At 44.3% G+C, this 23,503-nt stretch overlaps 1 protein-coding gene across 2 annotated transcripts; it reads left to right on the top strand.

Annotated features, from left to right (window-relative positions):
- The first annotated feature begins 370 nt into the window (after positions 1 to 370).
- Positions 371 to 23,503, top strand: Cd34 (CD34 molecule). 2 transcript variants are annotated; one of them, XM_047521569.1, is made up of 8 exons: positions 371 to 765; positions 10,266 to 10,448; positions 11,088 to 11,344; positions 12,709 to 12,789; positions 20,538 to 20,688; positions 20,949 to 21,001; positions 21,318 to 21,482; positions 22,049 to 22,348. In XM_047521569.1, the coding sequence occupies exons 1-8, from the start codon at positions 687 to 689 to the stop codon at positions 22,061 to 22,063; spliced, it is 984 nt and encodes a 327-aa protein (XP_047377525.1). In that variant the 5' UTR covers positions 371 to 686; the 3' UTR covers positions 22,064 to 22,348. The 2 variants fall into 2 exon arrangements, with proteins under 2 accessions (XP_047377525.1, XP_047377524.1); XM_047521568.1 differs by having other exon boundaries at positions 376 to 765; positions 22,205 to 23,503.

A 23,503-nucleotide genomic window follows, 5' to 3' on the forward strand; every position in this document is an offset into this window, starting at 1 on the left:
CCTCAAAGTAGCATAAATACTACAGATATTGGGGAGCGGGTGGGGGAAAAAAGTCTACAAGGATACATGGAACCGCCAAAATGTGTAATTATAGTCATTTGCATGTCCTGCTCATTCTTTATTCTTCATTGACATGCAGCACAGTATCACTGCGATTATCATTAAATGTGTTGGATTGAACATGTGGTGAATTCTACCTGATTAGCAAAATGCTCACACTTGTAAACCCAGGCTGTAACAGCAGATTCCTTCCACAAGATTGTTCTGGGCTTTCCCCTTTCAAATAAAGAAAAACACAAAGAACAGGAGGAGGTGGGGGGTCAGAAGAAACTTGTCCCTTTCCTGGTCACCAGTAAGGCTGACACAGAGGGTTAACATTTAAGTTCAAGTGCAGCTTGAAGACTAGGATCAGGATCAGGCCTCTTCTGAAAGCTGAACAAGGCTTCTGAGCCACGCAACCCTCCACCTTTTTTGGACTCACGTCCTCGGTCTCTGGGACTAACCAGGGAAGCTCACGTTAGTGGCCGCCAAGGCGAGGGGCCGGCCTTGCCAAGACTAAAGAGGGAGGAGGGGAGAAAAGCAAGAATCCCCCACCCCCTCCGGGCGGAGGGGGCGGGAGGAGCGCGTCCCGGCCGGGCCCAGCAGTGTCTTCCACTCTGCATCTCTTTGGGAGCGGCGCGGGAAGGATGCTGGGCCGCAGGGGCGCGCGCGCTGGGCCCGGGATGCCGCGGGGCTGGACCGCGCTCTGCTTGCTGAGTTTGCTGCGTGAGTACCGACAGCGCGCCGCGCCGGCGCGCCTTTCCTGCAGGGAGGGTCGAGCTGCCGGCTTGGCTGAGCCGTGCGCGGAGGGAAGGGACCCCTGCCCTACCCACGCAAGTCGCCCACCGCTGCTCAGGCGGGACCCGCGCTTCACCTGGGACTCGGCGGCGGTGGGAGGGGAAGGGCACCGCGGGAGTGTAAATTTACCCGAGGTGTGAGCCGGACAACACGGCTCTCTGGAATGGACTAAAATAAAGCGCTTTGGAGATGCCAGTGTCTCTGCGTTGCCAAAGGTGCGGAGCGCAAAGTTGGAGCTTGGGCCAGGAGAAGGGGGAGGAGGGAAGCCTGAAAGTTGTGCGGCTGTTGGTTGATTCAGAAAGCAGCGGCCCGGAGCGGGTTGGTGGGAAGGGCCCCGGAGCCCACTGTCCACGAGGACCGGGAGCAACAGTGGACATTAAGGAATTCAAGGGAAGCCAAACAGGGGTGAGGCGCAGGGTCCAACGGAGGGGCTCTGGAGGAAGGCCAAGTTGGGTGAGCAGAGGAGTTTGGAATGAAGAACAGTCCTTGAGGTTTGGGGGTGATCTTGCATTAAAGATTGGAAAGCAAAATTAGAATTACCCCTTCCGACACTATTGGGATCCTATGGAAGGGCTCCCTGCTTTCCTTCTCCACAACTCCTCACCCCTGCACAAACTCAAACTAGTTACATTTTGGAGTTTTCTTCCCCTGCTCGCCTCCAAGTTCTAAAGCTAGCGGCAGGTCAGGACACTCCTTGCTCACCCACACACACTCCTATTTCTTAAGCTCTTGCTCTCACTTTGGAAAAAAATAATAGGCACTCGCTAAACTTAATTAATTGTTTTCATTACGGGAATAACCTCCATCTCATCTCATTGCACTTAGAGGTTTGAGAGTTTGTAAGTCACTCCCCCTTTTGTTGCTGGCTCTCTAGGGATCCCCGTCCCCAACTCTCACTACAGCCTAAAGACCACCCACCTTGGGTGACCCGCAGAGTACATGTGCCTGCTGGGCCTCTTTGCTCCCAGTCTCCTCTGCTATCCCTTTTTGGGTTCACCCAGTTGGAGAGAGCTGGCTTGGGTTGGAGAAGACCAAGTTAGTTTCTGGGTTGAGTGTTTGGAAGCCCTGGACATGCTCTTTAGACAGGAGTAAAGCTGTTGCCTAGGTTTTGAAACCCTAGAATGGTTGCTGCACAGCGCCCTCATAGCAGGGGAGAGTTGACCAATGGCTCAGATTCCCATCAGATGCTGCACTCTCCTTTGGCTACACAGCTCATGATGACCTGGGCCTGGGCCGAGCGAGGTCCACCCTTTTTTATTTCCTCAGCTGGCCGGTATCAGTCTTGCCTTGGCCTTCTGAGGTGGGTGGGAGAGATGGAGTGCAACTGCTGCAAAACCTTGGGCAGATATGCTGGGAAGTTCAGCATCTCAGCTTTGGGGTAAAGAGTGGGGCATGGGTCCCCATTTCCAACCTCGCCTACTGCTTGGTCTTTATGCCTTCCTCAAGACCTTTCTAGGGTTTCTGTTTATATATATATATATATGTATATTTTAATATTAGGAATTATTTTCTGTCCTGGGATATATTGTGGGATAAATGAAACAAGTGACTGTACCTTGAAATGCTACCAACGGGCCACTGGGGGAAAAAAAGTGCAATTATTAATGAGAAGTTTAGTGTGGAGTTCTGTGTTGTCTTATCACTATACCAGTGAAAAACTTGTTTGGGGGAGCTATTTGCCTGTTAGATTGGCATGGACACAGGCATAGCAGCCAACCACAAGTGGGTTCTCTTTGTAGAGGGTGAGCTAGGGACCACTGGGCAGCACAGCCTAGCTACCAGCTAGGTGGGAAGCCATTCAATAATTAGGGAGTCCCTTTTTTTTTAAAAAAATCAGGCTCAGGATTTCTTTTTTGCTAAGGCCTGTCACTCCGCTCACCCTGACAACACCCCCCAGTCCTGCCGGAGTGGGTCACATTCTTTTTCTTTCTTTGGGTCCTTCGTGCCTGTGGATCCCACACCCATATCCTGTCTGGGGCTACGTGTAAGAGGAGAAAAAGAAAAGGGAAAAGAATTTTATCAGATATTTTCCAGAGGGGAGTGGACTCCACCCTTTGACTCTCTGCCACATGGCGATGAGAAGGAGTAGCCTTGGGGACCTCTGACTAAGTCAGTGGTCCCCAGTGTTCCCCCTCGTAGGGTCAGCCCAGCCGGTACAATCTTTGCAAATGCTGGACTTCAGCAGCATTCCTGTTTGGCTGATAGAGCGTGCTAGGGCCTTGGGCCTTTTTCTTATCCCTTTGGCTCCACCTCCTGGGCCTCCTCATCTACTAGTCCTCATCTCCTTCCTTTCCTGAGTCTTTGTCTCCAAATGCTCAGGGCAAGAAGTGCCAAACTGCAGCAGATAAACTCAGGCACAGAGTCCTACAAAAACAAATAATAAGAAGGAACAAATTCCACTCTTACCGTCTCATTGCCTGATTTCCTTTAGACCCTGGGCTGGAGGGCCTGGGCTTACATTCAGGGCTGGATGGTTACCCAGCTCCACCCTCAGGGTACTTGGGCCTCCCTCTCTCATGGACTTCAGTTGATCTAACTAAAAGTCCTGCAGTGTGGAGAACAGGAAGTATGAAGGTATGGGAAAAGAACAAAAACTCCACCCTCCAAAAGAAAATTCTCATGGTTGCCAGGGCAGAATTTCCATATTTTTTTGGGCTTCGACTTCTCTAATGAGAACATTTTCTTCCCTCTAGCTAAGAAATGAAAACACATTCTCTACAATATTTAGTCCAAAGGGCCCTGACTTAATGCTATAAGGAGAAAGGTGCACACATCTTGGGAGGATGGAGATCAAATAGAGAGGCATGGCAGGGTGCAACTCACTGGACCTGCACTCTGGACCCCATCAGGGGATGAATCACTTCCCTTCAGGTGCAAAGGAAAAGGCCCTCTGGCTTAATTCACAGGTCTGCTTCTTCCTGATTTGGAAATAATAAAATGAAATTTAAAAAATGATACCCCTTAGGGAAGTGGCATCTCTAGGTATCTTGCTCCATTGTTTAAGAAAATGTGTTAATGGGTCTTTGGGTGAGAAAGCCAAGAACCTGGACAAACCCTGGATATGCAAGGACAGACAGGAGACTGACTTGCTAAGTATGATAAAGTGGGACTTTGTGTTTGGGTGGGCTCAAGAAAAAAAGGCTAGAGGGCTCCAGAGCCCAGGCAGAGGAGACAGACCTGCAGCAATAGAGGAACAGCGATGGTGGAGGGTGGGTAAGACCTGGCCAAGAAGATTCCTTGTAGTATGATGTCATTAGTATGGTAAAATCTGATGTTCCAAGGTTATGCCCTTGTCTCTCCTGGGATGCCCTGTAATCTCGCTTGATGCTCTTAAACCTTCAGTAAAAATCATGTACGCAGACTGGTCTTGTGTGAGTGGTTCTCCAGGCAGACTAAAGGAATGGGTGCTTGGCTAGCTTATGTTGAAGTAGTGCAGTAGTGAGTACAATGAGGCATTGAGCTGCAATCCAAGTGTCAGAGGAGCTAGGAAAACAGGAAGAAGTGAGTGGAGGAAATGTGGGCAACCTGAGAATCCTTAGTATATTGGGGTCCCAAAGTAAATGGATGGGTCAAGACAAGCTATATGACCATAAAAGGGAAATCTAAGTACACTGGGGATGATCAGGCCATGACCCTTGGTTTATGCCCACACCTCACCTTTCCCTCTAAAATGGAGGAAGACATCAGCCCAGCCCTTTAATCTAGTTCAAGATTTCTCCAACTCATGGTAGATCACAAGGTTAGCAGGGACCCCTAACAAAGATGCTTCCTGAATGCTTCCAGGAAGCATGAGTGGCTTACTTATCTCACAAAGTAGCTCATCTCATTAAAAAAAAATAACTACATTAAATTTTCCCCTTGTATTATAGTGAAATTAGCTTTACTGTAACTTCTAATCATTGTACTAATTTTTTTTTTGATTGTCATAGGTTTAATCTGGTTCTTCATGAAAATCCCTAAAGACCATTTTAGTCAGCCCCACTAGATTATGGACTCCTTGAGGGATTTACTTAAATTACAATGACACTAATGCCTAATGGAGGGAAGGAATCAAATTGGCTTATTTTGTGCTCTCTACAGAACTGAGTAAGACCCTTTCTGCATCATTGATGCTTGGGGTCGGGGGGAGTGTATATACTGTGTAAGTGAAATGAATCTTGAAGGAAGTCATTTATCCTCCCGTCTCAGATTCTTCTTTTTCAAATCAAGGGTCACCAAACTTTTCCTGCATGGGCCTGGATAGTAAATATTTTAGGCTTTGGGAGTGGTATATGGTTTCTCATGCGTATCTTTACTTTGTCTTATTTTATGAGCTTTAAAAATGTAAAAGCCATGTTTGATTGACTGACCACACAAGATCAGTCCCTGGGCCAGATGTGTTCCACCAGCAGTAGTTTGCTAAGCCCTGATTTAAATGAAATAATGCTAGGCCTTCAACAGTGTGACTTGATTTCTAGAACTCTAATCCTGACTGTCTTTACATGGCACTCCCCAATTTGTTCCCTCTCAAAACTGAGCGTCACAACGAGACTGCCGTAGTAGAGGTGATGGATTGGTATGAACACACCCGGTGCAGCACTGTTTGACCCTACTGCTTATCCTGGCATCCCAGGATTATCCTAAGTGCCATGGGTAAAACACCCAAGTATAAGAATGGCCCCACCACTCAAGATATTTATAATCTAACTGAGGTGACAGTTAGACCTATCCTGAGGAAACAGCATATGTGATTTTGTGCCAGATGAGTGATAGAGATAAGCCTTCTGCTCTCTGGGAAGCAGAAGGAAGAGGCTTATCATAATGACAGCTGCTGGCTTTTAAACAACTACCAGACAGGCAAAGTGCTGTACACTTGGTGACCTCCTTTGTTCCTCAAAACCATCAGGGGGTAGGGTTTGTTTTTATCCCCATTTTTATAGGAAAGGTTTGCGGAGTCGAAATAAGACCATTAACAATGCTACGGGCTCCAGCAGGTCCTGTCTGAAGGCATGTGCCTTCCACCAAGATGCCCAGGAACTCCTTCAAAATGCTTTTCTTGGGCTGGGAGCTAGCATGTGATGGATGGGCAGATTGGGGCTGGCTGTCAGGGACTCAAGAAACAGCATCAATTAAAAAAACAAAACAAAACAAAAAAAGAACAAAAAACTGTAAGGCGGCCTCTGAAAAGTAAAACCAAGTATAGAAAACCTCAATCTCTTCAAGTATGGGAATTTAGTTGTAACAGCTTACTGAAGCTCTGAGAATTTATAAACCCCCTCTAATGATCAAAAGAATCTTTAACATACTAATTGTAGGTAGAAATCTTTTCAAAAGGTATTACACATTCCTCGGCTTCCTCAGAGTACACCCCCAGAAAAAAAGGACTTCAACCTTCATGACTCAGATGTATCATGAAAATAATGTAGCTCTGTTGCAACTCAGTGAGATTGTTAATGCTTATGAAGGTGTATATCTCTATTTACTCCTCCATAAATGATTCCAGACTAGTGTGGGTTTGGTACCCATGTATGTTGTTCATTTATTTCAGTTTCTTAGTTTTCAGCTGTTGCTTCTTTTTATATGCTTCTAATAGTCTCTTTCTAACTGTCATCTTTGGCTAAGATACCAAATAACCAAGTATTTTAAAATTGTATGTAAAACAAGAATAATTGCTTCTATATAAGCACCTGTAAGTTCAATGTGCAAATTTTGCTACACGACATCTATTTGACTTATCCTCCTCATTTGCTAACCTCCTGACACATTGTCTCCTTCCTTGCTCCAAGTTCATGTGTCAAGATCATATAGGACAACTAGGGTCCAGTAGCCCTTACAGTGGCACAGTTAATAAGGATGGACTGAGGAGTAACCAACAGAAGGTGGCCTTTCATTCAGTTGTAGGTTGAACTACAGTTCTCTGCAGGGCTGGGGTTAAGGGTGTTGCTCTTGTCTGGAATGGACCACAGTGGAGGTTTCATCAATTGTCTCTCAGCATCTGACAGATTCCCACTGACTGTAGGCTGCTGTTAGTCCCCTACAGAGTCTCAGGTCAGAAGCTCAGATAAAGAAAGGCCAGTGTTTGATGGTTTCAGGCCACGGATGTGAATGGGAAGAGAATAAAAAGAGGCCTGCAGTCAATCTTGACTCCTACGATGTCTTTCCTCCAAGACTGGGTCTCTTTGGTGAGCTCTTTAAAGGGAGCCCTAGAGACTGAAGCCCAGGGACTCACACTTACTAAGTGACCTAAGTGACAGTACCCAGGTCACGACTGGCTCCCAGGTTCCTGGTCATGATGTCCCTTTGCTTTATACCAGTTCATACGGAGCCCGTCACCCAGCCTTGTCTTTCTGCCTTTCCTTTTTGTCTGTTTCTCTAGTGTTTCAGAAGATTCTCTACTCACCCTAGGCTCAGAGCCATAATTGTGACGTTAGGGTCCCCTTCTCATTTGCAAACAGATCATACTACCTTCCTCAGTGCTTAGCCAAATAGTGGGAGGGAGGAGGCTGCTGCAGCTGGGAGCCCGTCCCCAGCGGTCGGTAGCTGGCCTAGGTCCAGAGTTGCTTCATTATTCTGTAACAGGCACCTCTGTCCTCAGAACCAGCAGCAGGTCTCTGTTCACATCTGGAAAAGTTCAAAAGTGTTTGTCTGGGTGAAGGAGGCCCCTTGGGGGAGGGGGTTCAAAAGCATGACATCACTTCAACCAAGCCTTGCTTCCTTTGGAGAGGGAAAAGGGCTGGGCCACGCTGGACCAGATGGGATTCCCGGGAATTGACGTGTTTGAGGAGAGAAGGGAGGGTGTGGGCAAAAAAAGGGTGTCAAGGGGAGATTCCAGGGGTGTCTTGGAATAGGGCCTTGAGCATGATCCTTTATTTCAGTGTCCGAATGTTACCAACACCTGCTCCCTATAATGAATTCATGTCTCAGAGTCCGATTAGAGAGGAGGTCCTATCTAAAAAAAAAAGAAGTAGCCTGAATCGACATTCGCATCTATTTTATGCTGAACAACCCACCTCCCATCTAAGCCAGATAGGAACTCACCCATCCTTTTCTCTCCAGAGGTGTGGAGGATGCATCCTTAGTAGTTTAAACACAGCCTGACCACCTTGCAACATGGATGCAGGAGTCGGCTGAACCTCAGCGTCTTCACTACTTACCCTACATCATCTCCGCTCTTGCCTCTTGGTCAACACCTTGGTAACTTAAGTTCTTTATCTCTAAGATGGAGATAGCAATATCACTTCTTCTATCTAATTTCCTGTCACCTAAGAGTAAAAAATGATTGTACATTTGCTGTTGATATTAATCTACTTGCAGGCTGCTGGGGAGGAAGGCAGATGTGGTAGAGTGAGACCCTCGTCGCCACCTTTAGGGGAAGCATCCTTGGCCTCAGGTTAATTAATTGACTTGAAGCTAAAAACTGACTCCTTTATTGATGCTGAGGGAGCCAGAGGTTTCATTCTACAGTGTTATTTACCTGAAAACCTCTGAAAAACAGACTTAGGTCTTAATCAGGAAAATTTGGAGACAAGCTTTAGGGTGTCTTGGGACCCTCAGGGGCCTTTCCTTGAGGGTGGTACTGTAAGTGTGAACTCTGGGTACTAAGTCGACTTCTAACATTTAGCAGAGCCCAAGGCCAGCGTACAACAGAGGCTCACTTTCTCTATTTCTACCTTTATAATTTCACAGTCTTAAATCAGGCCAATTAACTGGTAAATAAAATATCTTCTATTTTTGTTACTTTGATAAACATATCTTCATGGCTACTTGAAAGGCCAGGTTTGAATTTGGAATTCTCACACTCTTGGAATTCAGTACACAATGATCAGGAAGAGATGGACACTGGCCCCAGCCCATTTTCCTTCTCTTCTTCTCCATAATTTGGGTCTATGCTCTAGGAGATCTTGCATGGATGCATGGGACACCCCTTACACCCTGAAAGTGGTCAGCACTTGGTTACCACTGGGCCCTGGTGTTACACCTCCTGGTGCTGCAGTTCACCCTTAAAAAGATGGATTGTAGAAAGGTCCATGAAGATCTCAGATGTGAGAAAAGAGCCATTTGAGAAAGAAGTCAAAGTACTTCTGGTCCCCAAAATGTGATCTAGAAGAGAGGGTATATCCTAGTTGGGTATATCCTCCTCACAGGAGGCACAGAAGGCAGAGAGTCCAGGCAGAAGACTTCTCCTTTCTGAATCTATGTATTGTACCACTGGGTACTCAGGATATATGGAAAAGAGGGGCAAAGACACTTGTGAAGATCTTCAGAGAATGATTAGAACATTCAACTGAAGTAATTTAGCACTTGTTATATCATTGATTCTATCATGTAAAGTAGACAGGAAAGACCCTCACTTAAGAGGTAAGTAAACTGAGGTACACATACATGTGAAATTACATAGTTCTTGGCAGAGCCAGAAAAAAGCTCCCCCTACTACATTTGATAAGAAACCAGGCTTTGTGTTTTTTAGTCCATTGGGAATTTCTAGGTTAGACCCTCCTGAAAGAACTTGGGGTTCTTACTGCAGCTGAGTTCCTCAATGAAAGAAAAGGAGAATGGATTTGAAGGTCATAAGGGAAAAGATGAGGGGAGTTTAGGAATTAGAAAGACCAAGAAGGATAGATTTTTTTTTAAAGGAGATTGCATAGTGATAGTGAGTGTAATTATTCCAAGAGTTAATTTATTGTATGGGGAGTGGCCAAAAAAGAAAAGGATACATCAATAGGGAAATAGAAACTTGTCTTCCCTTCGATTTTTTAAAATGTTTTTTGTAGTTGTATATGGACAGCATGCCTTTATTTTATTTTTAAAATATTTTTGTAGTTGTTGATGGACCTTTATTTTATTTATTTATATGCAGTGCTGAGAATCGAACCTAGTGCCTCACACATGCTAGGCAAGTGCTCTACCACTGAGCCCCAGCCCCAGCCCTTCCCTTAGATTTTTGTTCTCTGCTCTCTCTCTCTCTCTCTCTCTCTTGCTCCATATATATATATATATATATATATATATATATATATATATATATAAACTGATGTAATTTTGTATTTTACTGAAAACTGATGAACATTATCATATTTTCACATTGCTACTCGGAATTTATAAATTTTTATTTGTGAAGATTATGTATATGATAATGTAGTGCTTGTGGTATATTAAGTATATATACCATTTATCCTATTGTAATTCGTTTTGTTGCTTGAAACTTTTCCCTCCTATAAATAATACTACACTAGACATTTGGGTGCATATAAATTTTTATTTCTCTGTTTCCTCTGGAAAAATCTAGTACTAGAAAATTAGTTCACTGTCCAGGAGGATTAACTGCTGTTGCATTACCAGGGGCAGCAGGGAATATTCCAAATAGATTCTACTTGAAGTCAAGAAGTTGTATCAGGAGATGTCATGATGCTCCAGAGAGATTCTGACTTTTCCTCCTTGTTTCCCTACAGCCTCTGGGTTCACAATTATGAACAACTTGACTACTGTTGCCCCAGAACCATCCACTCTGAAAATATTTTCAACTATTTCTACAAATGTATCCAGCCGGGATATAGTAACACTAAGCCTCCCTGCAAGTAACAGTTCCCATCCTGCCTCTCAGGACAGCAATGAGACCACATCGGACATCTCAGGTAAAGAATTTGTCTTAGGTTCCCGAGCAGTGTGCTTGTATAAAGCAGGGAGAATGTTTGTGGACCACGTCCTCTGCCTCAGATAGAATCATACTAACCCTTGCGTTAGTAGTAGACATCATGCTTAGGGTACTCTGAAGTAGGTTCTAGATAATTCTTCCAATGGTGACAACTCTCTCAGGCCAATGTACTGGCAGCTGATCCTGAGGAGTAATGCTCCCTATAGCCCTCCTCTCATGCTGAGTTCAGATGGTAATAAAGCTGAATGAGGACTGCATAGATCATAGAGCATGGTCTCTTTGAAATAAAGGAAGGGGTCCAAGTTTGAATTGGGCATCTTTGGCTTCTCTAAGATATACCAGCATGTGCCAGGGTCCAGCCCAAATAGACGTGGCAAGCATGTAATTCACTTTCAGAATCTGGTGCCCTCAAACACATTCTAGATTATAGGTATGGTTCCAATGGTGACTTGGAATGTGTTTAGTCAAGGTAAGGAGATGAAGTAACAGTACCTCCTCGAGCTCCTGTTTCTGCATAGAAATCCACGTCCATGTCAATTGAGATTATGTGTCGAGTGTGTGTTCATTGGTATATATATGCATGCGCACACATGCACACTTGTGTTTTGGTGTATTCCAGAGACTACAGTCAACTTCACATCTACCTCTGGGATCACCCCAGTCCCCGAAACCACAAACTCTTCTGTTCAGTCACAGACCTCTGTAGCCACCACAGTGTCCACCACCCTAGCAAATGTGTCAACTTCAGAGATGACCTTGAAGCCCAGCATGCCACCTATAAATGTTTCAGATTACTCACCCAATAGCACCAGCCCTGTGATGACATCGCCAACAAAACCCTATACACCATCTTCTCCTGCCCCAAGTACCATCAAGGTGGGTAAATCGGACCCAAAGTGGCAGATTGCCCCCTCACTTCATATGCAAGCAAACTCTCTCAACCCCTTTCCTTCTTTTCATACCAGCCGATGAGATTTGGGTCATGTGGAAATCAGCACAGAAATATGCTCTTTGAATATTGCTGAGAGGGGTTGAAAATGGGGGAGAGAGTGCACTCAGGTGGCAGAGGGTGAGCTTTGCTTTGGGTATTGCATTTTCCTAGGAATAGAAAGTAAAGGAGATTCTCAGAGATCCATCCAGTCTTCTTGCTTCTAGCATCTGTAGGTGTGGCTTTGACCTGGGCACCATTTCCCTTTGGGAATATTTGGAATCCATGCCCTATTTAAGGGAGCTGCTTCTCTCACAATATTTAGGGTAAATAGCACTTCCTCTGCATGCAAGAGTTTGGTGGTTGTGCCAGGCATAGAGAGGCAGTGAGGATGGCACTGGCAGTGGTAGGAACTGGACATACTTGGGATGGTTAGCTCAGCCTGCCCTTCTTGACCTTGAGGCATGTGGCTGTCAACAGCTTTTAGCATGAAGAGTAGAAAATCTGAAGGCATGCACTAATAACAGGCATGAGGGGCCCACCTGGTTTCTGTTTCAGGAGAGCCAACATAAGAATCAGGAGAGTCCTAGGGACCAAGAGGAAAACGGGGCTGTCTCCAGGACCTGGCCATCCCACTGTCTGTTTGCCTATATGGGTTTCCTGCAAGTGTGCAATTGAGTAGAGGGAAAATAACCCAACTGGGAAAAGATTTTCCCCTTCTCCCATTTCTGTGTCATCGGAGCCAGTGTTTACCAAATTGAAAATAGTGACTTGCATGCAAGCCCAGACCAGTAACCAAGTAATGAAAGGTTTGATTATCCAATGGGGATAATGTTCAAAATGGGAGAAGACAGAATCACTAGAGGCTAAGTGTCCCTTATCTGAAGTGGTTGGGACCAGAAGTGTTTTGGATTTGGATTGGGAGTTTTTGGAATTTTGGAATATTTATACATAAATGAGATATCCTGGGGGTTGGGGATGGAACCCAAGTCAAAACATGAAATGTGTCTGTTTCACATACACCTTATGCCCATAGTCTGAATGCAATTTTATGCAATATTTTTCAATAACTTTGTGCATAAGACAAACTTTGTGGTGTGAAAGTTTTCACTAATAGCATCATGTTGGTATTCAAAAAGTTCGATTTTGGAACCTTTCAGATTTGGGAATCCTGTCATTGACAATTCTAAAATTTCCTGTTTCCTAAAACCTTTTAAGAGAGTAACTCGCAGAAATCCAACTCGAAGGGAAGTAGGGAAGAAATGAAGGGCAAAGACGCTTGCATGTTTATTTTGTTTTTGTTATAATACAGGGAGAAATCAAATGTTCAGGAATTAGAGAAGTGAGATTGACTCAGGGCATCTGCCTGGAACTAAACGAGACCTCCAGCTGTGTAAGTCAACTCCCACCACCACCTCCTTCCTTCCCTGACACACCCTCTGAACATCCTTAAACCATCTTGGATTGGGCTGAATTTTGGAAGGGGGCTGAGGAGTTCAGCAGGGAGAGGCTGCTTCTAATATTGAGAGTTGAATTTTTTGGGAGTAAGAGGCCCCATCTGGTGGGCAAAAATGGCAAAACCAATTTAAATAAAATTTTGTTATTTTATAACAGATTTTAAGTATGCTTTTATGTTAAGAAAGTTCTTTTTATTATCCATATATAAATTAGTCAACTAGAAACTCAATTCTAGTGGTGGTATTATTATTTTCATATAACTGTAATCCATGCAGAATTTATTTTGTTGTATGTGCTGTATTTTCCATATAACTGTTTTTCCTAATGTTATTTATGGAATGATCACCTCATTCAGTAAAGTTTATATTTAATTTACATTGTAGCTTACAAGTTTTTATATATGTGGACACATGGGCACATTCTTTGAGAGATTTTATCTTGTTGATTTGTTTCTGATTTTATCAATTCTAAAATTTTAAGGTTTCTTTTTTTTTTTTTTTTTTTTGTACTTTTTCATTGTAGTACTTTTAATATCCAGCCAGCCAGGTCTTTCCTCATTATACGGTAAAAAGTGCAAAGTAGTTTTCGGCTCTTCTTTTAGAAAATCTTTGAAGACATCTGTCAACGTCCAAAAAAAAAAAATCCCACTACCATTTTAATTGGAACTGTTCTAAAATCCTTCATTTTTTTCCCTAGTATTCTTTGGCATTTCTAAGCCTTTTGTGTTGTTTTAAAATTTATTTGTTTATAATTTAAATTTTTTCTTCCCTGTAAGGTTTTTGTTTGGTTGGTTTTTTGTTTCCTTTTGTTTTTTTTTTGTTGTTTTGTTTTCTGGTTCAGTGTTAGGGATTGAACCCAGGGCCTCATGCAAGTTAGGTGTCTTTACCACTGAACTGTATCCCCAGTCCATTTCCCTGTAGGTTTGATGGATTTCTTAAAGTTGTTTATAACACAATATCCTATTATATATTCTAGTTGATTATTGTTGAGATGTAGAAAGTTAATGGACTTTTGAATAATTACTTTGGGCTTAACCATTTTCTTGAACTTGCTTATTAATTCCAATAGCTTTTTATTTGGCTCTTTTAGTATTTTGAGAAAAGCAATCATCAATCATGTTATCTGCCACTATATGTTGTTTCCCTCTTCTTTATAGTAGTTAGGGCTCTTGTTTCAGTTTCATGTCTTACTGCTTTGGTAAGAATTTATGTGGCCTGGTATTAATTTTTAATGATGATAGCAAGCCTCCTGCTTTGTTTCAGGAAATCCTATTTCCTGAGAGTTACAAGGTTCTAGATGAAGGATGGAGGTGAAGGGAAGAGTTTTATTTACTTATAAAAAAAACTTTCTTACAAATTGGGAATTTACTTAATGAAAACACACAGGTGATGTGTGGCATGCATAGATTGGAAAGACTGCAGCCGGTGGAGGGCATGAGTTACTCGTTTTGGTCATTCCAACTATTGGCATTTTACCGGCAACCATTAGTTGTATCTCTCTCTGACTTACACATCTTTCTAAATTTCACCTAGAAGAATGATTAAACCAGCACCTCCTTTTTTTTTTTTTTTTTTTTTTTTGCGGTGCTGGGGATTGAACCCAGGGCCAAGCACTCCACCAACTGAACTGTGTCCCCAGCCCAAACCAGCACCTTTTAAGACATCAGAAATCATGGAAACACATGTTCAAAGAATAGAATAACTCAATGCAGTTTGGAAAACATGAATATACAATGTACCAGCAACACCCAGTGTGTTTCTGATGCTGATTTTCAACCCTACTCATTAAGGGGAAAAAGTTGTCAACTCCTTTGTTAATTATAGCAAAGGAAAATGATCATTATTTTTCCTATCATCTTGGTTGAGCATTTATTTTTTGTGTGTATCACATAGACCTATGCCAATGCTAATTCTTTGTGGCCAGGATTTAGAGCTGACTGCAGAGCTTTGAAGTGCCTGTTGCTTTTCAAATTCCACTTTTAAGTAGGGTTATTGGACCAGACAAGTGCCACTCTAGAAACAACTCCTCTTACTCTTTTCTGGTCTCTTTTTCACTGTGGTCTTTGCTGTCTGATATACTTTATGTCACAACTCCACATGTTTCTTTGGGATTTGGGGAGGCTCTGTGAGTAGGGGTTTGGAAAGAGAGTAACTCCCCGAGTGTTTGACGCTAAGAGTTTCTGCAGTACCCGTGACAAATCATCCCTGTGGCAGTATGTGTGTAGTGCTCTTGTCCCCTGGCGTTTCCACTCCTGTCCATCACCTTTCTTCCTGAGGGGGCCTCCTGCCCAGTCTCCAAACTGGAGTACCTCCTCCTACTCCCCAGGATCATTTTTCCTCAGCCTGCAGTCCTTGTCCCAGAATTTGTAGCCACAGCTTCCAGTTGTGTCCCAGTTTCCCTTCCTTGGGTCCACTGCCTGTTCATCAGGTCACCAGTGTGGCCCAGGACTGTGAGTTTTCCGTACCTCCTAATTTTTCTTAGGCTGTATTTGTACTTGGCATCAGAGAGCCTTGAGGGGCTAGTTCTGATAGAGGGAGACTCAGGTCCTACCCAGAGACTCATGAGGAGCATGACAGGTTCCATTTCCCCTGTTTGTTTTTTCCTATCCTATAATGTTGGTACCTACCTAATACTGGTACCCACCCGCACCTGGTTCTTACTCATTACAGAACTATGTGTTCAGGGTTCTCAGCTACCCAAACCCTAACTCTGCACTACTGCATGGTGGGTACCAAATAGACTACTTAGGCCTATGTTCTGTATATGCACTCTGTAGACACATAAATCCCTGTTACTCTCCCTTTGCTTGCCATCTTTAGCTCCAGGCAGCCAGAGAAAGGGAGGGTGATACCATACTGTCCTCAAACACCTGTTTCTACATCTCAGAACCCTCATTAGTGGAGCGTATCTCCCCAGGTCTGATTTTCATTCTCTCTGCTGCAGTGCCAGCTTAATTTAGCTTTTGTGGTGTGGTTCCCCAAATGGTTTCTAAAAGGTGAGATGACTTTATTCTCTTACTCTATACCTGTTTGTTGAGGTGAATTCACCAAAATATTCTTAATTGTGGTAAAATACACATAATCTAAAACGTACCCAGATATAGTTCAGTAAAGTACACTCACATTTTTGTACAATGAGTCTCCAGGACTTTTTGCATCCTTCAAAACTGGAACTCTCTGCTGGGTACAGTGGGGCACGCCTGTAATCCCAGCAGCTTGGGAGGCTGAGGCAGGAGGATTGCAAGTTCAAAGTCAACCCCAGCAAAAGTGAGGCACTAAGCAACTCAGTGAGACCCTGTCTCTAAATAAAATACAAAATAGGGCTGGGGAATGTGGCTCAGTGGTCAAGTGCCCCTGAGTTCAATCCTTGGTACAAAAAAAAAAAAAAAAAAAAAAAAATGGAACTCTTGACTCGCAGAACAGTTCCACGCTCCTCTAGGCCCTGCAAACCTCATTGCCTCTGTGTCTATGAGCTTGGCTACAGAATCATGTGGTATCTGTCACTTTGCAATTGGTTTATTTCACTTAGCATAATGTCCTCAAGGTTCACCCATATGTAGAATGCATCACAAATGCCTTCCTTGATAAAGCTGGGTAACATTCCACTGTGTATATGTACTCCATTTTATTGATCCTTTCATCCACTCACACTTGGAATTTTTCCACCTTTTAGCTACTGTGAATAATGCAGCAATGAATGTGAGTGTGTGACTTATTTCTTTGACACCTCGATTCCAGTGTTTAGGTATGTATCCAGAAGTGGAATTGCTGGATCATATGGTAATTCTATTTTTGAGGAACCACATACCCTTTTTGTAATGACTGTACCTTTTTACATTGCCACCAATTGTGCACAGGGTTCCCAATTTCTCCATATCCTTTTCAATACTTGAAAAAAAAATTTATCATAACTATCTTATTGGGTGTGAAGTGGTATCTCATTGTCATTTCAATTTTCATTTCCCTCTTAGTGATGGTGAACATCTTTTCATGTATGGATTGGTTTTTCGTATATCTTCTTTGGAGAAATGTTAATTCAAGTCCTTTGCCCACAGATTTATGTTTTTAGTACTACCTTTCTTTAGTGCCACATCTGTTTGTGTGCAGGGCTTGTTTCTACTCAACTAGCTCACATTACTCTTATTTGGTCACATTGACTTCATCTGGGCTGGGCTGCCTCCATCCCCCAGATCACACAGTCCCCGCCTTCCTTGCCCTCTGCCCAAACACTAAAGGTCAGTTTCCATGCACAAAACATAAGCTAGAGATGAAAAGCTGATGAAGACAATGTGTCTCTTGGAAAGAACCTGCAATCTGGAGACAATCTAGCTTCTCACCCTTGGTTACTGTCCCCTCATTGTGTGACTTATAACAGTTCCCTTCATTACTCCAGTCCCTTTGTCAAAATATGATTTTCACCTGCATTGTCAAATTCACACCGCAAAGCAAAAATAACATTATTTTTGAATGGGTTGGTTGAGGGAGATTGATCCTAAAATTTCAGCATTCGGAAATAAATGACTTAAAGGTCATTAGAAAAAATGCCTGTCCTTCCCCTCACTCTCACCTCAATGCCTGAGGTGCTTCTTTAACATGTTAGGAGACTCTGCAAAGTTTGAGGATGCTGCTCTAGGAAGGTTAGACGGTTTTGTTATTTCTCCAAAGTCACATGGGTGAATAGATGTAATTAGGGGCTTGTAAATCTGATTCTCATGAATAAAATGGTGAGGCTGCGGCTTCCTCCTGCCCACTCTCCCATGATGTTTGCCCGCAGCGTCTCTTGGGGGAGGATGTTTATCCCAAGCATCCGGAGAAGCATTGTGCTTTGTTCAGGATCCACCTGCTCCTCTCTAGGCCAAACACAATTCACTGAGGCTCTTGGACTCCAGAGTGGGAGGCTGGCTGCTGTTATTCCCTTGAATTTAGTCCAAGAAGCTAAGCAAGGGAGGGACCCCAGGTGGAAGCCAGCCAGAGGGGTGTTAAGTTGAACAACAATTCCTTGAGTTCTGTTGCTTGTTTGGTTTTATGATTAGTGCAGTCTAAGTCCAAAATTATGTAATGTACACCCTCACCTCCACCCTACACACACACTTACAAGGCTTACAGTCTAGTTAGAAAGAACCGATAGGCAGAATATGATAAAACATGGACTCTATGTGATATAGTAAATAAGGTATTGCTATTAATAGGGCAATGGCTGCCATTTATCTAGCGTCCACTAGGCTCCCAACATATTGGACATTTTTCATACGATGTCTCGTTTGTCACCCAAACAACCCAGTTTGCAGTTGAGGAACTTGACACTCAGACTAGCTGCATGACTCGTGAAGATTCTAGTAAACGGCAGAACAAGGGTTGATGCAGCATGTCCTCCGTGGTGCCCAGTTCCTGGCATCTTTCGTACGTGCTTTACCAGCATGCATTCTACCCTTTCTTCAAGGTTTATTTTGAGATGTTCCTGCTAATAACTCCATGCCGGACATGCCCTTGCCCTCCTTTCTATGTCCTTAGCACTTTGATACTTTCTTATGATACTTTCCATGTAAATAGTCTCTTTGCACCTCCATTTCTTCATTTACAAATTGAAGAGAATAATTATGTCCATCTTCTGGGCTTGTGGGAGGCCTAAATGTACGTGAGGAACACTTCGGACTGTGCCGTAGACATAGTAAGCATGATTTATTTTAATTGCTGATACAAACAGAGACCCCTCTGCACAGGAGGAGGGAGGAGTTTTGATTGTGTGGAATTCATAGACACCCCTCTCATCCCATCCCTAAACCCACACGTGACACACAACCCACAACACACACACATAGAAAAAGAAAGCAGTTTTCACACTTTCTCATTTTCAGGGCTTGATAAATGTCAGAGCAGCTGAACATTGTCAAGGTGCAGCTTCTGGACAGTGGCAAAGGTGCCATTCTCTTTGGCTACTTTAGATCCTACAGGAGCCCTGCCCTTCAGGAAGCAGACATTTTCAGCCAGAGACACTTCAGAAGGCTGCTAGGGGACTTCCCACCCCTCATCCAGTGGGCATGGTGGGGTGAGGTAAGGCTCCATTAAGAGAACGAGGGTCCACCCAGATCTCTGTGGATAGAAGACTGCTGGTCACATCCAATGTGGGATCCACACTGCCTAATGCAAATGTTGTTTTAAAGAGCCAGACTTTTCCAGAAGGAGAGCCTCTGCCCCAAGACTTAGTGGGAAACTCGCTGAACTGATCTTTTAATGGAGGGAAGAAGCAGCAGGGCCTGAGAATGCACTCTGTGACCTAGTCCTGGTGGGTGATTCAGGCTACTGTTGGGCTCATGTCTTGTGACCTGGATTGGCCAGCCGTGCTCTTCTGGCCTTGTCCACGCCCAGTTATTTTCCCTTACCTCCCTGGAATTCCAGTGGGATCCTGAGGCCAATCTTAACCTTGCCTTGTGCAGAAGCAAAGGAACCTGGGTTTTCCTGACTTAGATCTTAGCAGTAGGAAAATACCCAGGCTCCTTTCCAACTCAGAGGACCTCTGGCCTTGCCACGAGCAGCAGCCCTGCCCGCAAACAGGAAGCTTTCTCCTCCACGGAGGCTCAGGTCTGATGACTGTCACACGCCCCAGCAGTTTTCCCCTAACAGGAAAGTTGTCAGAGCCGTCAGGCATTTCCTCCTCTGCCATCTGCCATCCGGACAGAGGAGAAAGTCTTAGTTTCAGTGGTGCAGGGGAGGTCACTCTGATAGGAGGCTGCTGAAATAAGTCCTGGGAAGTGGGAAAATAGGGTTTTGAAGGGAAAAACCAGTGCTTCCAATTCATATTTTTCCTGGGACTCTTTTGTTGAAGAATGATTATAGTTCATCTTCTGAGTCTGAGTTCTTGAGTCTTTGTGGACCAGTCAGCAACACGGAGAGGGATACATGGACTTCATTAATATTCACATACTCTCAATGGAAAAAGGGTTGAAATACCAGGCAAAAATATCATTTCAGTTCGAGCAGTGCTTGTTGGGAGACCCCTCTGCAGAGGAAGAGGGAGGAAGCTTCTGAGCGTCCCTCATAAGTTTGTCCTCTATTCATCTCCATTGGCTTTTCTGCCATCACTTGAGTCTGTTGCAACCTTGAAATGAAGGCTTTTCTCTTAGTTATTTTTGCATTATTCATCATTTCTGTTAGTGATTTCTTTCTTTTCATTTTTGGTACCAGGATTGAACCCAGGGGCACTTAACCACTGAGCCACATCCTCAGCCCTTTTTTTTATATTTTATTTTGAGACAGAGTCTCATTAAATTACTTTGGGCCTCACCAAGTTATTGAGGCTGTCTTTGAACTTGCGATCCTTCTGCCTCAGCCTCTGGGATTATAGATGTGCCCCATCCCCAGCTGTTGGCAATTTCTTTTTAATTCAGTTTGAACAGCATATGAACAAATGGGCAATCTTTAAATAAGATAATTTTTCCTAAGTTTGATGTCGTAGATACTAATAGATATATGTTTTGGTACTGGGAAATTAAATTTTTTTCTTACTGCTTTGTTGCAAATATACAGTTAGTAATTATTTTTTTCAGTTGGAATTTTAGAAAGAAGCATTCTTCTTGTGGAAAGGGTAATTGTGTAATACCTGTCAGAATTATTACCTGAGACTATAAATGCAGTTCAGGGGTACAGGTAAGTCTGTCTCCTACTTTCTGTTGTTATATTTTCCTAGGAGGACTTTAAAAAGGACAGAGGAGAGGACCTGATTCAAATACTGTGTGGGAAAGAGGATGTTGATGCTGGGACCGGCATGTGCTCCTTGCTTCTCGCCCAGTCTGAGGTTAAACCTCAGTGTCTACTGCTGGTCTTGGCCAATGGAACAGGTAAGGATGCAACTTTTGTGTGTGTGGTGGGGGTGAGGGGAGTAGGTAATGAGTAGGGCTGAGGTTAGATAGGTCTGAGGTTAAAAGATCTTGGGTGGAGATCCTATATCTCAGCTCCAGATACCACAGGTGCTGAGGAAAAGGCTTTATCTGAGATGGACCACCCTGGCCATCAGAGCATCTTCTAGAACAGATGGGAGTAAATAACTGGATAAGTTTGTCTAGCTTCTAGATTTAGCAATTCTTGTTTCTAATTCTAGAACTTCCCAGCAAACTCCTGCTTATGGAAAAACACCAGTCTAAGCTGAGAAAGGTAAGTTCTCTGAGATAATAGGTCTCAGAGGGAACACTGGGTCAGGAAATAGGAATTATCTTCTCTAGAATTTCCCTTCCTTCATCTCCATTCTTCTCTACAGTCTTCACATTCCTATGATTGAACCAAAAATTTTACAGTGCAGCTCAATTCAGAAACATCAGTCTTAAGTCCTGTCTCAGAAATCCCCAAGGTCACTATCCTCTTGTGTCTATTCACTGCTGAGTTGCACTCAGGGATATAAAATAAGCTGGTCTTCCTCTTCTAGAAATCCTTTTCCACAATTAACAGGCTGCCTTTTCTGTGTCTTCTCAAGCTGGGGATCCAAGGTTTCATGAAACAAGATATTGGGAGCCACCAGAGCTATTCCAGAAAGACCCTGATTGCACTGGTCACCTCAGGAATCCTGCTGGCTGTCTTGGGCACTACTGGCTATTTCCTGATGAACAGACGCAGTTGGAGCCCCACAGGAGAAAGGCTGGTCAGTTCTGGGGTCCAGGGCAAAGGAAATGAGGAAGATAGTGGTCTTCTGGGGAGGTCCATGGGTATCATAGGGCGGAGGAAATACCAGAAAAGATACTTCACTTGTGTGCTCCTACATGGAGATACACATGCATGCTTACCCTGTATTCATTCAAGAATCAAAACGACATACAGCAAAAGGTGGTGGGGGAAGTTAACTGGGGCCAGCCCACTTATTCTGTCTTGTAGTAGATGATTCATGTCATCTGTTCATTGTGTTTCCTGAGATAATTCAGCTGGGTACAACCAGAATAGATGGCTAAGTCAACCATACTTATTTGTAACCATGTTCAAGGCCCAGTAGGTGCCATCTTGCTCACAAAAAGGGGGCACACGGAAGGAAATTCTACTTTTGAAGTATTCTGGATAAGGGAGGACAAGACAGAGGTGTGACTCTTGTCTTTGGGATGTTACCTACTCTGGGGAGTTTATTCCACCCTCAGGACTGACAGTTTTCTTGTGGGAGCTGGCTACTGAGCTCTGGTGGCACGGTGTGGTGCCTCTCCTCTGTCCTTTCTCCTCTAGGAGCTGGAACCCTGACTGCTCTACAGGAAGAAAGGAGTCTGCACGTGCAGCTGCATCTCCTCTCCCTCCCTTCCTCTACTTCCTTTGGTCTCCCTCCTCACAGTGTCTCACACCCCTGCTGACCAGATAATGCTACTTTATTTATACACTGTCTAGGGCGAAGACCCTTATTACACGGAGAACGGTGGAGGCCAGGGCTATAGCTCAGGACCTGGGTCCTCCTCTGAGGCTCAGGGAAAGGCCAGTGTGAATCGAGGGGCTCAGGAGAACGGGACCGGCCAGGCCACCTCCAGAAACGGCCATTCAGCAAGACAACACGTGGTGGCTGATACCGAATTGTGACTTGGCTGGGTGGGGCAAGACTGGGCACTGTCCAGGAAAGCGGCCCCTCTCTGCCTCTTGACCACATACTGCCTCCGTGCTGGAGGCGACATCCCTCATGTCCTACCCTTCCCCGCGTATGCACCTCAGAGGCTGTTCCTGGAGCCCTGCACTTTCCGGGTGCCCTTTATGCATTCAGCTCTCTGAACCTACACTCTGGTCTTTTCTTGGTAAAGATGTGGTGGGGAAAAGCCAAGGTCCAGAGGAGCTGCCAGGGTGGTTGATGGCCTTGTAGCATCCATACATGGACCCCCTCCTTCCCTCCTGCTCTCTGCCCCTTTCTAGACACCCCCAGGGAGAAAGGGTGGGCTTTTCTAAGCTACAACCTCCTTCAGGAGGCTTTTACTGTTTCTTCCTTGTATTTCTTTCTCCAAACTACCCCTTGTACCTGCTCCCTTGTAATGATATAACCAGAAAAAACAAGTTGTCTTAAACCATGTTCCTTATCCTTCCTCCAAGACACTGTGGGATTAGTCACCAGCTCCATACTTGCTCTCCTAAGTTCCACCAAGCTTCATGTGTCTCCCTCTGTCCATGTACAGAAGCTGGGACAGTTTTCTGGCTCCGTGTTGTAGAACAAACAGCTCAGTCCTGGTCTCTTGGGCCACACAGAGACTCCTTGGATCAAAGTGCGCAGGACCAAGGAACCAGATCCAGATCTTTGAGCAGAGCCTCTTGACCTGTGCTCTTCTGCAGAATCCTCTTGCACTGAGGCTGCGTCTTTGTCCCCTCTTCTCTGCACAGCTTCTGTCTCTCCACCTTGACTCCTGGGTTGAGCGGTGACCTCAGTGCCCCAGCAGACTTCCTTCCATTTCTGCCTCCCCACCTGAACCCCTTCTTTGCTCTGCATCTCCAGATTTGAGAACCCCAGGACATCTCCCAAAGATCACAAGCTCCCTCCTCTGGGGGAGATCCAGTTTCTTTTCTGTTGTTGTTTTTCTCAAGGGGTGAGCAGGGATCCTGGTTTCAATAACGGTTGGAAAGAGAACTTTCCAGAGATGGTGGGTGGATTTTTTTTTCCTGAATAAAAAGTTGTGTGTTTAAATCCTGTAATTAAAGTAATACTGAAATATC

Source organism: Sciurus carolinensis, chromosome 12 (assembly GCF_902686445.1).
Source record: "Sciurus carolinensis chromosome 12, mSciCar1.2, whole genome shotgun sequence".
Taxonomy (NCBI): Eukaryota; Metazoa; Chordata; class Mammalia; order Rodentia; family Sciuridae; genus Sciurus; species Sciurus carolinensis.